This window comes from Engystomops pustulosus, chromosome 4 (genome assembly GCF_040894005.1).
Source record: "Engystomops pustulosus chromosome 4, aEngPut4.maternal, whole genome shotgun sequence".
Taxonomy (NCBI): domain Eukaryota; kingdom Metazoa; phylum Chordata; class Amphibia; order Anura; family Leptodactylidae; genus Engystomops; species Engystomops pustulosus.
The window spans coordinates 770,417-785,128 of record NC_092414.1 but is presented as its reverse complement, the minus strand read 5'-3'; the positions used below and the strand labels follow the sequence as shown (position 1 = coordinate 785,128).

Sequence of the window (14,712 nt, the reverse complement as noted above, 5' to 3'; positions counted from 1 at the left end):
TCCTATACACATGTGAGAGACACAGACATCAGCTACACAAGTACCTGACATGTTCTCTCCTCCTATACACATGTGAGAGACACAGACATCAGCTACACAAGTACCTGACATGTTCTCTCCTCCTATACATATGTGAGACACAGACATCAGCTACACAAGTATCTGACATGTTCTCTCCTCCTATACACATGTGATAGACACAGACATCAGCTACACAAGTACCTGACATGTTCTCGTCTCCTATACACATGTGAGAGACACAGACATCAGCTACACAAGTACCTGACATGTTCTCTCCTCCTATACACATGTGAGACACAGACATCAGCTACACAAGTACCTGACATGTTCTCTCCTCCTATACACATGTGAGAGACACAGACATCAGCTACACAAGTACCTGACATGTTCTCTCCTCCTATACACATGTGAGAGACACAGACATCAGCTACACAAGTACCTGACATGTTCTCTCCTCCTATACACATGTGATAGACACAGACATCAGCTACACAAGTACCTGACATGTTCTCGTCTCCTATACACATGTGATAGACACAGACATCAGCTACACAAGTACCTGACATGTTCTCTCCTCCTATACACATGTGAGAGACACAGACATCAGCTACACAAGTACCTGACATGTTCTCCCCTCCTATAAACATGTGAGGCACAGACATCAGCTACACAAGTACCTGACATGTTCTCTCCTCCTATACACATGTGATAGACACAGACATCAGCTACACAAGTACCTGACATGTTCTCGTCTCCTATACACATGTGTGAGACACAGACATCAGCTACACAAGTACCTGACATGTTCTCTTCTCCTATACACATGTGAGAGACACAGACATCAGCTACACAAGTACCTGACATGTTCTCCCCTCCTATAAACATGTGAGGCACAGACATCAGCTACACAATTACCTGACATGTTCTCTCCTCTTGTACACATGTGACACACAGACATCAGCTACACAAGTACCTGACATGTTCTCTCCTCCTATACATATGTGATAGACACAGACATCAGCTACACAAGTACCTGACATGTTCTCGTCTCCTATACACATGTGATAGACACAGACATCAGCTACACAAGTACCTGACATGTTCTCTCCTCCTATACACGTGATAGACACAGACATCAGCTACACAAGTACCTGACATGTTCTCTCCTCTTGTACACATGTGACACACAGACATCAGCTACACAAGTACCTGACATGTTCTCTCCTCTTGTACACATGTGACACACAGACATCAGCTACACAAGTACCTGACATGTTCTCTCCTCCTATACACGTGATAGACACAGACATCAGCTACACAAGTACCTGACATGTTCTCTCCTCTTATACACATGTGACACACAGACATCAGCTACACAAGTACCTGACATGTTCTCTCCTCTTGTACACATGTGACACACAGACATCAGCTACACAAGTACCTGACATGTTCTCTCCTCCTATACACATGTGATAGACACAGACATCAGCTACACAATTACCTGACATGTTCTCTCCTCTTGTACACATGTGACACACAGACATCAGCTTTACAAGTAGGGATAATGCCCCCACCATGTGTTACAGTGGGGATGGTCCCCCCACCCTATATGACAATGGGGACAGTGCCTCCACCATGTGTGATAGTGGGGTGGGGAGTTTAGTGGGATGAGATGTGCTGCTTATTGCTTGTCATTCTGGCCACAAAGTTGGATTTTGGCTTCCTCTGAGCAGATCAGTCTTCTCCTGTTTTTTTTTTTATTTTAGAAAACTTTATTAATTTTTACATAAATTATACACACAATACATATATACACCAATGTTTCCTACATTTCTTACATATAATAAATTCCATAAATAGAATGGCACTTATGTGCATCTTGGTTTACATTCCAGTCTTAGCGCTACCTTATAATCTATACAGAAGTCAAATAGACCCAGATATTAAAGTGCCATCTATTTACAAACGTTAACCCAAAAATGGATTCTTTAGATGCATACTGATCAATTTCCATTTTCTCCACAACCCCTCTCCCTCCCTACCCCAACCCCCCACCCCCTGGCAGGAGGGAAAAAAATAAAAAATTATATATAAAAAAAGTCTTTACAAACTTGGATGGTTCTTAAGAGTATTAACCTTCCCGTATACCTGTATGCTGGTTTGTCTAGTTCCATTTATCCCAAGTTCTAGCCCATTTCCTCATCGTACCCCTCTTCTCAGCCTGTATTCTTTCATATTCTTTTACCTTTAAGGATAGATTTATCCACCTGCTGATTGTTATTTTCTTACCATTATTGCTTCCCCATTCCCTTACAATCAACACTTTCGCCAGCATCATTCATTTGAGAATGGTTGCTTTAAGGGTTGATCTGCTTTCCTCGGGGTTGCATTTCCCAATAATAGCTAGCGAGATGGAAGGAATAAGAGATAATTCTAGGGTGGTGTTCACCCGCTGAAATATTTCTCATGAATTACCGGACATGAGCATATTACATGGGTGAAGTCAGCTCCTTCCTCTCCACATTTGAAACATAGGGACGATTCCCTGATTTTCATCCTATACAAATCAGTGGGGGAGTAATACAGCATATAAAGAATCTTAATGTGTATTATTCGATGGTTTTCATTTATTGATCCTATCTTGGCATTTCTATAGATTCCACCCCATTCCTCCCTCGTTATAACTCCTACCTGCTTTTCCCATCTTTCTTGTGATTTGTGAGAAACCCCCACCTTAACCAAAAACGTATAAATACCTGCAATCAGGCCCCTTTTTTTTCTTGTGTTTTGCACGTATTCTAAGCAATCATGTGAATTTATTTCTAAATTTTTTTTTAATAGCGTGAACTAGTCGAAAATATCTTAGAAAATCCTTTTCCCTCAGTGCATATTTATCCTTGAAAACATTGAAATTTATCACTCTTCCATTTTCTAATATCTGTACAAAATATCTTATACCCTTCCTATCCCAAAATGTTGGATCTGGAAAATCTCTCTAATTCGGGAAATTCTTCATTGTACCACAGTGGAGTGCAGTCTAATATTCCATTAATGTGTAAAATTTTCTTAACCTCTTTCCATCCTCTAAATTTTGCCCTTTTCATACTAGTTTTCTTATCCCCCTTATAACTTGCATTCTTTTCCAATATTTCAAATACAGAGTTCGCGTGATCATCCCTCTTTATAAATGCTTTAACTGGATCCGTCGCTTCCTTCCAACCCACTAGCCTGGATAGTTGAGCTGCCAAATAATATCCAAAGAGAAAAGGTATCCCTATCCCTCCTTCTGAGATTGGCTTATGCCAGTATCTAAGCTTTATTCTCACCCTTTTTCTGCCCCAGATTAGCTCATTAAATAAAGATTCCATAACCTTGAAGAAGGAGTTATCTATCCATATGGGACAGACTGCCAGGAAGAAAAGGGTTTGTGGTAAGAGAACCATCTTACTTAAGGCCACTCTGTCTGCAAAGGAGAGCGGCAGTTTTCCCCATAACTGTATTTTTCCTCTTACTATTTTAATTAATGGTTTTAGGTTTAAAGTATCATATTCCTCAATCTTCGCAGAAATTTTCACCCCGAGGTATTTGAGGGAATCATTGCACAGAGTAATCTCACTCATGTCCAACTGTTCCCCCCTATACCCATCTAATGGCAGTATGGAAGTTTTTTTCCAGTTTATCTCAAGCCCTGAGTATTGACCAAACTCCCTAACAATTTCAACTATCCTTGGTATTGACACAGGGGACTCCTGTACGCAGAACAAAACATCGTCTGCGTATAGACACAGTTTATCCTCGACTCCTCGACTGCCTCCCCCCCTTACCCCTGTATCCGATCTGATCTTAATAGCCAATGGCTCAATAAAGAGCACAAAGAGGAGAGGGGAAAGGGGGCAGCCTCTTCTAGTGCCCCTATACAGGGAAAAGGGTTCTGTTTCTATTCCGTTTACCGCTACCCTGGCTTTTGGTGAGCTGTACATGCTTTCAACCCATCTCATAAATATAGGGCCAAAGCCAAATTTTATCTATATTCCTTTTTTACTGAGTTAATAATTTGTGAGAGTGTACTTCTAATAAGTCCCACACAACCAGATTGTTTGTGGAATTGACATTTCTTTCCCAATATTCCTTTATTTTCTGCTCAAGGTCCACTCTAGGCCCTATTATGGTTAACCAGTGGGGGTTAAGTTTGAAGGCACGCCCAACCCTTGAGGTATTACCGAGTGTCACCATAACCGGGGCATGATCCGAGATCAAAATATGTTCATATCGCATCGAAGTAACTTCTCCCAGCATTTCTTGACTGGCCAAGCCATGATCTATCCTGGACATAGTATTATGCGTTTTACTGTAGCAGGAGAAGACCCTCCTTGTGCCATATTTTGACCTCCAAATATCATATAAGCCTAGGTCATCACAAAAATTACTAAATTTTAAACCTTCGTTCTCTTTTGGCTTTTGTTCTCCTAAAATGTTTAACCGATCCAATTTAGCGTCAAACACCGTATTTAAGTCACCCATGACCAGGACTTTTTTTACAGTCCCTGTTCTCCATGAATCGGACTAGTTCATATAGTACCCCTAAAGAGAAAGGAGGAGGGACATACAAAAACGCCATGATACATTCCATGTCTCCTAACGTACAGTGCAAGAAGACAAATCTGCCACATTTGTCCATTTTTTTTTCAATCAATCTGTAATCTTTATCGGAGTGAATTAGTACTGACACCCCTCTCGAATATGTATCCCCGTAGGAGTGATATTCCCAGGCTGCCCATCTTTTCTTTGGACGATATTCAGTTTCTCGCGTCAAATGTGTCTCCAATAAAATTATGATAGCTGGCAAATGCTTATTGATCACATCAAATATCATACATCGTTTGCTTCTTTCACTTAGTCCTCTGACATTCCAGCATAAGATCCTAGTCCCTTTCAGCATCTTTCATTAGGGGAAGGGAAAAAAAAAAAGGGAAAACCCACCTCCTGCCAGTACCCCTCCCTATCCCCCCTCCCCCCACCTGATCCGCTCTTTTTTCCATCAAACAAGCAGATCCCTTCTTTCCACCATCGCCCTCCCACCGCCCCCCCCGCCGCTCAATCCAAAGTAGACTGCTTAGTATCTCATTCCTTACCCGTGCATCTTTTACCTATTCAGATCCCATTCCCCTCCATCCAATCCGATGCCCCTTCTGGAGTATCGAAAAACCACGTTTTATCATTAAATATAATCCTCAGCTTGGAGGGAAATAAAAGGGAACATTGTATTTTTGCTTCAAAGAGTCTTTTCTTTACTACCCCAAAGCTTGCTCTAGCCTTCTGTGTTTCCCTTGCATAGTCTGGAAATATTGCAACTCTGCTGCCATTTATCATTAACTCTTTCTCTTTTTCTCTTGAATTTCTGATTATATAGTCCCTGTCATGAGAATTTAAACATTTCACCAAAATGGTTCTCGGTGGAGCTCCTGGGATCGGTTTACGTGCAGGAACTCTATGAGCTCTTTCTATAGTGAAGTTAGCGGAGAGACCTTCTGACCCAAATATATCCAATAACCATTTCTGGATACCATCTGGGGAGATATTATCCCCGGTCTCTTCCGGATAACCCACTATTCTCAAATTGGATCTCCTAGTTCGATTCTCAAGATCAATCAGCTTTTCTCTTACACTAACGTTCTCTTCCCTCAATCTGTTTACGTCCTCCTGTTTGCCTTTCACCTCATCTGCTGTTTTCTTTACACTCTTCTCTACCATCCTAAATTTTTCCCTTAATAAGTTAAGATCATCTTTTATAGAGGTGGTGTCCGCTCTTACATTAACCAGCTCTTGTTTGAGTTCTGATATGGATTCTTGTGTTTCCTGGGTTGTAGCGAGAATCTGTGCCAGAATTACTTCAGAGTTGGTGTTTCCTTCTCCCCCCGTATCACTACTTGGCCCTGTGGGTTGTGTTTCTTCTCTGTTATTTTGCCTTGTTTTAGATGGTGATGCTTTCCACATTTTATCTAATCCAGTTGATTTCCTTTCTGGTTTTTAGGCGCCATGACTCCCACTTTTACCGCCTGTCCCTTAAACCTACTTGTTCCCCGGGTGAATTGTTCTCTTCTTTGTATAAGTTTAGACCATAAATACCAACCTCTATATACGAGTTCTGTTAAGGGTTAAAGGGGGCTTATTAACTATATTAAGGACGGCCTTTATAGTCGCAGTTACAGTTAATCACCGTTCACCTTTGAGCTGAACTACCAAATCACAGAGACCTTAATTTCAAATGCTGTTACTAAACAAAAAGAGGCATTGGCTCCTATAACACTTCGGATTTGACCGTAGTTTCAGTAGTCCAACTGTAAATTACAATTCCTATACTAACTGGTCAGAAGCATAATTAACAGAGGGTAAACATGTACACTGTTTAGCAAAAGATGATCCTAAACACAGTTAGCAGAAATAAGTCCCAAACGCAATCAACAGAGGGTTATCCTTGACACAGTTTAGCTAACAAAATAATGGAGGCGCTGTTTACACTGGACAAAGAATAATCACAAATTAGGTAACAGTTTAAATGCAATTGGCAAGGGATAATCTCATGCCCGATTTAGCAGAGGAGCTCGGCTGGTATATTAAATAGTAAGTCCGCTTCCTTAATAATGTTACTACACACCACAGTTCACTTTGTCAAAGTGTACATCGTTTTCCGAGGTGTTGCTATAAAACACAGTTCACACCTCGTCATCTACCGGACTTTATTGATGTATCTCAGTGTATCCAAATCTTTGCGAACTGTCCCGTAAGCAGCAGGAATTAGACACAGATCTTAATATAAATTGTTAGTATAGTCGAGGCCTATTTGACAGGGGGGGTGATCCCTGGCGTGGTTAGCATTAGATAATCACGAATCCGGTTAGTACAGAAGTTAGTGGAACGGTTTAGCTGCTATATTAGATGGTCAATCTGCTTCCTCAGTAGTATTACTATCAAACATAGTTCATCTTTTAACCTCTGCCAGGATCTGCGGTGTTTTCAGAGGTGTTGCTATAAAACACAGTTCACACCTTATCATCTGCCCAACTTTGTTAGTATATTATTTTTATGTCTGATGCGTTGTCCCATAAACATTCAGGGGTCGGTGACCGTTCAGACTAGATGTTTTAGATGTGATAGGATTAAGATCGTCCCATCAACGCTGTATCATCCCAAGCAAGGTCGTGTCGAAGCACAGTTGGCAAATGGCAGTCACGGACGTAGTCAGCCAAGGGTTAGCACAAGCGCGACTAGCCGAACCAGATATGGTTCACTAATAATAGTCAAGAACCTAGTTGGTAAAGAAACATAGCTGATATTTTAGATAGTAGGCCCAGTATCCTCAGCCGTCTTGTTTTCAGAGTCCACACTTTAACCTCTACCGCACTATACAGTGGTTTTCAAGGATGTTACTATTAGTCGCCATTCACCCTTCCTCATCTGTCAGGCTTTATTAGTATATGGTTAGTGCGTCAACATCAAATATACTGTCCCGTAAGCAGGGGTTGGTAGCCGTTCACACTGTAGGTTGTTAGTGTAGCGGTGTAAAAACCTTCTAAAGGTTTGATAGAGGATAAGCGCGGATAGAATTAGTAGAAAAGCTTGGTTAGTATCTTCAATGATAGTGTTGCAGATTTATGCTCTCTATCCACCAGCAGACAAAAATTGGAATGTTTAAAAGGACAAGCCTTGGATGCCTCGAACTGCCCCTCCAGAACCTCCAGCTGTTGGCCGGCTGTAGTCAGGCTAGCGAGGTATAGAGAGCAACTGTGGCGGTCGGCTGGGCCGGGGAGAGACCACCCGGATGTGTCAGGCACAACCCCACCCCCACCTCTCGCTCCCCACCGCGGACGTTCCGGACCACCGGGCGGCAGCGGTAGGTCGCAAGCCGAGGGTCGTTAGCTGCGCCCCCACACCACACAAGGGCTAACCCTACCCGGGTCCTACCTTCCACCACGCCTGCTCGGAAGTGACACCTGCAGCATGCCTGCTCGACCACGCACAGCTCTCAGGAGTGTCTTGCCTCGTTCCGTCTCGTGCAGAGTATGGAGTGGGGAGTGTGGAGCACACCGCCGAGCCTACTTTCCAGATGTCCGCATTCGCTCCATGGGCTCGGCGTCCCTCAACATCATGCACGGCAGCGGGCGGCAGCGGAGACGGCGGGAGGCGGAGCGACGCCAACTACGTCATCCCGTCACGCGATCCCCCATCTTCTCCTGTTTAAAGACAATGCTTTTAAGCTGGAATGTTTCTATGTGCAGGGGCCACCACCTTCCCGGCGGCAGCTCTGGGGATGTTCCTGGGGGGTTTCCTGATGAAGAGGTACAGGATGGGGCTTCTGACGGCCTCTAAGTTGGTCTTCGTCTTATCATTCTTGGCCTTCATCATGTCTCTGTCTGTTTTCATCACTGGATGTGAGAACGGTGATGTGGCGGGGATCACGGTGTCTTATAACGGGTGAGTCCTGGGGTTATTATATTCTTGGGGGGGGCAGATAATGAGGGGTCACTGAGCTGTAATATTCTATCACAGGAGCAAATTGGAGACCTGGGGAAAGCAGCAGCTCCTCTCCTCCTGTAACGCCGACTGCAGCTGCTCCTCCCAGCAGTGGGATCCCGTGTGCGGAGCCAATAACATCACCTACGTGTCCGCGTGTCTGGCCGGCTGCAAGTCCTCCACCGGATCCGGAAAGCACATAGTGAGTGCGAGGGGGAGAACAGATAAAAAATAATGGGCCGGATGGATCAGAGTTGTGGCGTCTGAATTGTCACAAGTTACAACCAGCAGTGATGCTGAGCTCTGGCCTCTTATTACTCACTTGTGAGTCTCAGGAGGATCGGGCTCTTACATGTGATCCTCCTACAAGCTTCTCTTCCACACCCCAGCATGAGAATGACCCCCACAGCAGAGCCCAGTGACCTTCTCAGCAGATCCCCCAGTGCTGATTTTCTGCTGCCCCTCTGTAATTCTGGCCAGTATCCTCCTCAGACACTGGTACATGGGGAGATTTCTCTGTAATGTCACAACCTTTTTAACTCTAACTGCTTTCTGTCTTTCTACATGGGGACACTTCTCTGTACTATCTCTCCTCCTCTCCCTGCTCTTCTATCCTGCTACACAGGACACTTCTCTGTACTGTCTCCCCCCTCTACCTGCTCTTCTCTCCTGCTACATGGGGACACTTCTCTGTACTGTCTCCCCCCTCTACCTGCTCTTCTCTCCTGCTACGTGGGGACACTTCTCTGTACTGTCTCCCCCCTCTCCCTGCTCTTCTATCCTGCTACACAGGACACTTCTCTGTACTGTCTCTCCCCCTCTCCCTGCTCTTCTATCCTGCTACACAGGACACTTCTCTGTACTGTCTCCCCCCTCTACCTGCTCTTCTCTCCTGCTACATGGGGACACTTCTCTGTACTGTCTCCCCCCTCTACCTGCTCTTCTCTCCTGCTACGTGGGGACACTTCTCTGTACTGTCTCCCCCCTCTACCTGCTCTTCTCTCCTGCTACGTGGGGACACTTCTCTGTACTGTCTCTCCCCCTCTCTCTGCTTTTCTCTCCTGCTATATGTTTGACACATCTCTATACTGTCTCTGCCCCTCTCCGTGCTCTTATATCCTGCTACACAGGACACTTCTCTTTACTATCTCTCCCCTTTCCCTGCTCTTCTTTCCTGATACACAGGACACTTCTCTGTACTGTCTCCTCCTCTCCCTGCTCTTCTATCCTGATACACAGGACACTTCTCTGTACTGTCTCTCCCCCTCTCCCTGCTCTTCTATCCTGCTACACAGGACACTTCTCTGTACTGTCTCTCCCCATCTCCCTGCTCTTTTACTTTGCTACACGGGAACACTCCACTGTACTGTCTCTCCACCTTTCCCTGCCCTTTTATCCTTCTACAATGGGAAACTTTAATGTACTGACTCCCCTACTCACTGCTCTTTTATCCTACTACAAGGGAACCCTTCTCTTTACTGTCTCACCCATTCGCCTGCTCTTGTATCCTGTTACATGGTTACACACACCCCCCGTGCTCTACTATCCTGCTACACAGGACACTTCTCTGTACTGTCTCACCCATTCCCCTGCTCTTGTATCCTGCTACACAGGACACTTTTCTCTACTGACTTTTCAACATTCCATGCTTTTTCATCCTCCTGCATGGGGACATTTCTCTACACTTTTTCTCACCCTTTCCTTGCGCTTCAATCCTGTGGCACGTGTTAACATCTCTATACAGTCTTCTCCTTTTCTTGCCACTTTTCTATCCTGTTACATCAGGACACTTCTCTGTACTGTCTCTCCACCTCTCCCTGCTGCTTTTTCTCCTCTCTTCCTGCACTTCAATCCTGCTACACAGGACACTTATCTGTACTGTCTCCCTCTCAACCTACTCTTATATCCTGTTACATGGGGACACTTCTCTGTATTGTCTGATCCCCCTCTCTCTGCTTTTCTATCCTGCTACATAGGGACACTTCTCTGTACGGTATCCCCCCTTTCCATGCTCTTCTATCCTGCTACATTGGACACTTTTCTGTAATGTCTCTACCGCTGACTGCTCTTCTCTCCTGCAACACTGGTGCACTTCTCTGTACTTTCTCTCCCTTTCTCGCTGTTCTTCTATCCAGTTACATAAGAACAATTCTCTGTAATTTCTCTCCCACTTGCACTGCTGGCACTTTTCTCTCCCCTTTTCAACTTTTTCTATCCTGCTACACGGGGACACAGTACTGTCTATTCTGCTCACCCTGCTCTTGTATTCTGCTACACAGGAAAATTTTCTGTAATGTCTCTACCACTGAGTAATCTTCTATTCAGCAACACCGAGACTCTTTTATGTACTATGTCTCCCCTCTATCTGCTTTTCTGTCGAACTACATGGGGAAACTTCTCTGTACTGTCTGTTAACTTTTCCCTGCACTTCAGTCCTGCTACGTGGAAAACTTCCCAAAATATCCACTCCCTGCTCTTCTATCCTTATACATTTGGACACTTCTCTGTAATGTCTCTTCCCCTCACCCTTCTCTACTCTTCTGCTACACTGGGACACTTCTCTGTACTGTCTCTGGCTGCTCTTCTATTCAGAAACACAGGGACAGTTCTATGTACTATCCACCCCTATCCATGCTCTTCTATACTGCAACACTTTACTGTACTGTCTCCCCAACTCTCCATTCTCTTCTATCCTGTTGCACAGGGACACTTCTCTGCATTTTCTCTTCCCATCTCCCCCTGATTCAATCCTGCTAGGGCGCTTTTCTGAACTTTCTCTCACCCTCTCCCTGTGCATTAATGCTGCTGTTCATCTCTGTACAGTCTCTCCTCTCCGTGTTTTATTATCCTGCTGCACAGGGCACTTCTCTGTACTTTCTCTACCCTTGCGCTTCAATGCAGCTATATAAAGACACTTCTATGCACTGTTTCTTCCCCTCTTTCTTTTTTTCTATACTTTCTCTGTACTGTCTCTATTCCTCTCCCTGCTCTTCTATCCTGCTACTCAGAGACACTTCTCTGTAATTTGTCTTACACTCGCCCCGCGCGCATCAATCCTGCTACACGGGACACTTCTCTGTACTGTGTCTCCAACTCTCCCTGTTATTCTATCCTGCTACACAGGACACTTCTCTGTACTGTCTCCCCCTCTCCCTGATCTTCTATCATGATACACAGGACACTTCTCTGTACTGTCTCTCCCCATCTCCCTGCTCTTCTATCCTGCTACACAGGGACACTTCTCTGTACTGTCTCTCCCTCTCTCCCTGCTCTTCTATCCTGCTACACAGGACACTTCTCTGTACTGTCTCCCCCTCTCCCTGCTCTTCTATCCTGATACACAGGACACTTCTCTGTACTGTCTCTCCCCCTCTCCCTGCTCTTCTATCCTGCTACATGGGACACTTCTCTGTACTGTCTCTCCCCCTCTCCCTGCTCTTCTATCCTGATACACAGGACACTTCTCTGTACTGTCTCCCCCTCTCCCTGCTCTTCTATCCTGATACACAGGACACTTCTCTGTACTGTCTCTCCCCCTCCCCCTGCTCTTCTATCCTCCTACACAGGACACTTCTCTGTACTGTCTCTCCCCCTCTCCCTGCTCTTCTATCCTGATACACGGGGACACTTCTCTGTGCTGTCTCTCCCCTCTCCCTGCTCTTCTATCCTGATACACGGGGACACTTCTCTGTGCTGTCTCTCCCCTCTCCCTGCTCTTCTATCCTGATACACGGGGACACTTCTCTGTGCTGTCTCTCCCCTCTCCCTGCTCTTCTATCCTGATACACAGGACACTTCTCTGTACTGTCTCTCCCCATCTCCCTGCTCTTCTATCCTGCTACACAGGGACACTTCTCTGTACTGTCTCTCCCTCTCTCCCTGCTCTTCTATCCTGCTACACAGAACACTTCTCTGTACTGTCTCCCCCTCTCCCTGCTCTTCTATCCTGATACACAGGACACTTCTCTGTACTGTCTCTCCTCCTCTCCCTGCTCTTCTATCCTGCTACACAGGACACTTCTCTGTACTGTCTCTCCTCCTCTCCCTGCTCTTCTATCCTGATACACAGGACACTTCTCTCTACTGTCTCTCCCCTCTGCCTGAGCTTCTATCCTGCTACATGGGGACACTTATCTATACTTACTCTCCCCCTCTCCCTGCTCTTCTATCCTGCTACACAGGACACTTCTCTGTACTGTCTCTCCCCCTCTCCCTGCACTTCTATCCTGCTACACAGGACACTTCTCTGTACTGTCTCTCCCCTCTCCCTGCTCTTCTCTCCTGCTACACAGGACACTTCTCTGTACTGTCTCTCCCCCTCTCCCTGCTCTTCTATCCTGCTACACAGGACACTTCTCTGTACTGTCTCTCCCCCTCTCTTTGCTCTTCTATCCTGCTACATGGGGACACTTCTCTGTACTGTCTCTCCCCCTCTCTTTGCTCTTCTATCCTGCTACATGGGGACACTTCTCTGTACTGTCTCTCTCTGCTTACTCTTCTATCCTGCTACACAGGACACTTCTCTGTACTGTCACTCCCCCTCCCCCTGCATTTCTATGCTGATACACAGGACACTTCTCTGTACTGTCTCTCCCCCTCTTCCTGATTTTTATCCTACTACATGGAACACAAATCTATTTTCTCTCCCCTCTCCCTGCACTTAAATCCAGCTATAAGTTCACACTTCTCTTCATTGTCTCTCACCCTCTCCGTATACTGCAACATAGGAACACTTCTCTGTACTGTCTCTATTCCTGTTTCTGTGCTTTTATCCTTCTACATGGGAACACTTCTCATTTCTGTTTCTTGTAATAATCAGTGAGTTGTTTAATAATCAGGGTCTTGTACATTATAATCAGTGATATCTCGGTGTTATTACAGGTTTATCAGAGCTGCTCCTGCATTGAGTCCATGGGTTTCCCCTCAGTAAATTCCTCCGTGGTCCTCGGCTCGTGTCCTCGTGGTGCCGGATGTGACACAATGTTTATTATATATGTTATCATGCAAGCGCTGATTACATTATCATATTCCAGTGGAGCAACTCCGGCCTATGTCATTCTGCTCTGGTGAGTCCTTGCAGATCTGCGACCTTTTCTTTGTAACTTATGCAGTATATGCAGTATCTCTGTATATAAAGGGAGATACTAGGAGGCAGTACTATCTGTATATAAAGGGAGATACTAGGAGGCAGTACTATCTGTATATAAAGGGAGATACTAGGAGGCAGTACTATCTGTATATAAAGGGAGATACTAGGAGGCAGTACTATCTGTATATAAAGAGAGATACTAGGAGGCAGTACTATCTGTATATAAAGGGAGATACTAGGAGGCAGTACTATCTGTATGTACAGGGATATACTAGATAGCAGTACTATCTGTATATACAGGGAGATACTAGGAGGCAGTACTATCTGTATATACAGGGAGATACTAGGAGGCAGTACTATCTGTATATACAGGGAGATACTAGGAGGCAGTACTATCTGTATATAAAGGGAGATACTAGGGAGCAGTACTATCTGTATATGCAGAGAGATACTAGGAGGCAGTACTATCTGTATATACAGGGAGATACTAGAGAGCAGTACTATCTGTATATACAGGGAGATACTAGCTGGCAGTACTATCTGTATATATATATACAGGAAGATACTAGGGAGCAGTACTATCTGTGTATAAAGTGCGATACTAGGGAGCAGTACTATCTGTGTATAAAGTGAGATACTAGGGAGCAGTACTCTCTGTATATACAGGGAGATACTAGGGAGCAGCACTATCTGTATATACAGGGAGATACTAGGAGGCAGTACTATCTCTATATAGAGGGAGATACTAGGGAGCAGTACTATCTGTATATACAGGGAGATACTAGGGAGCAGTACTATCTGTATATACAGGGAGATACTAGGAGGCAGTACTATCTGTATAGATAGGGAGATACTAGGAGGCAGTACTATCTCTATATAGAGGGAGATACTAGGGAGCAGTACTATCTGTATATACAGGGAGATACTAGGAGGCAGTACTATCTGTATATACAGGGAGATACTAGGAGGCAGTACTATCTGTATAGATAGGGAGATACTAGGAGGCAGTACTATCTCTATATAGAGGGAGATACTAGGGAGCAGTACTATCTGTATATACAGGGAGATACTAGGGAGCAGTACTATCTGTA

The 14,712-nt window shown here is 44.8% G+C and overlaps 1 protein-coding gene across 3 annotated transcripts in view; it reads left to right on the top strand.

Moving 5' to 3' along the window:
* Positions 1-14,712, top strand: part of LOC140125884 (solute carrier organic anion transporter family member 1C1-like) — a 33,834-nt gene that overhangs the window by 13,621 nt on the left and 5,501 nt on the right. For all 3 annotated transcript variants that reach the window (XM_072144766.1, XM_072144768.1, XM_072144765.1), the window contains exons 10-12: positions 8,298-8,493; positions 8,569-8,734; positions 13,414-13,598. In XM_072144766.1, coding sequence (XP_072000867.1) covers positions 8,298-8,493; positions 8,569-8,734; positions 13,414-13,598 — 547 coding nt within the window. The remainder of the gene's footprint in view (positions 1-8,297; positions 8,494-8,568; positions 8,735-13,413; positions 13,599-14,712) is intronic.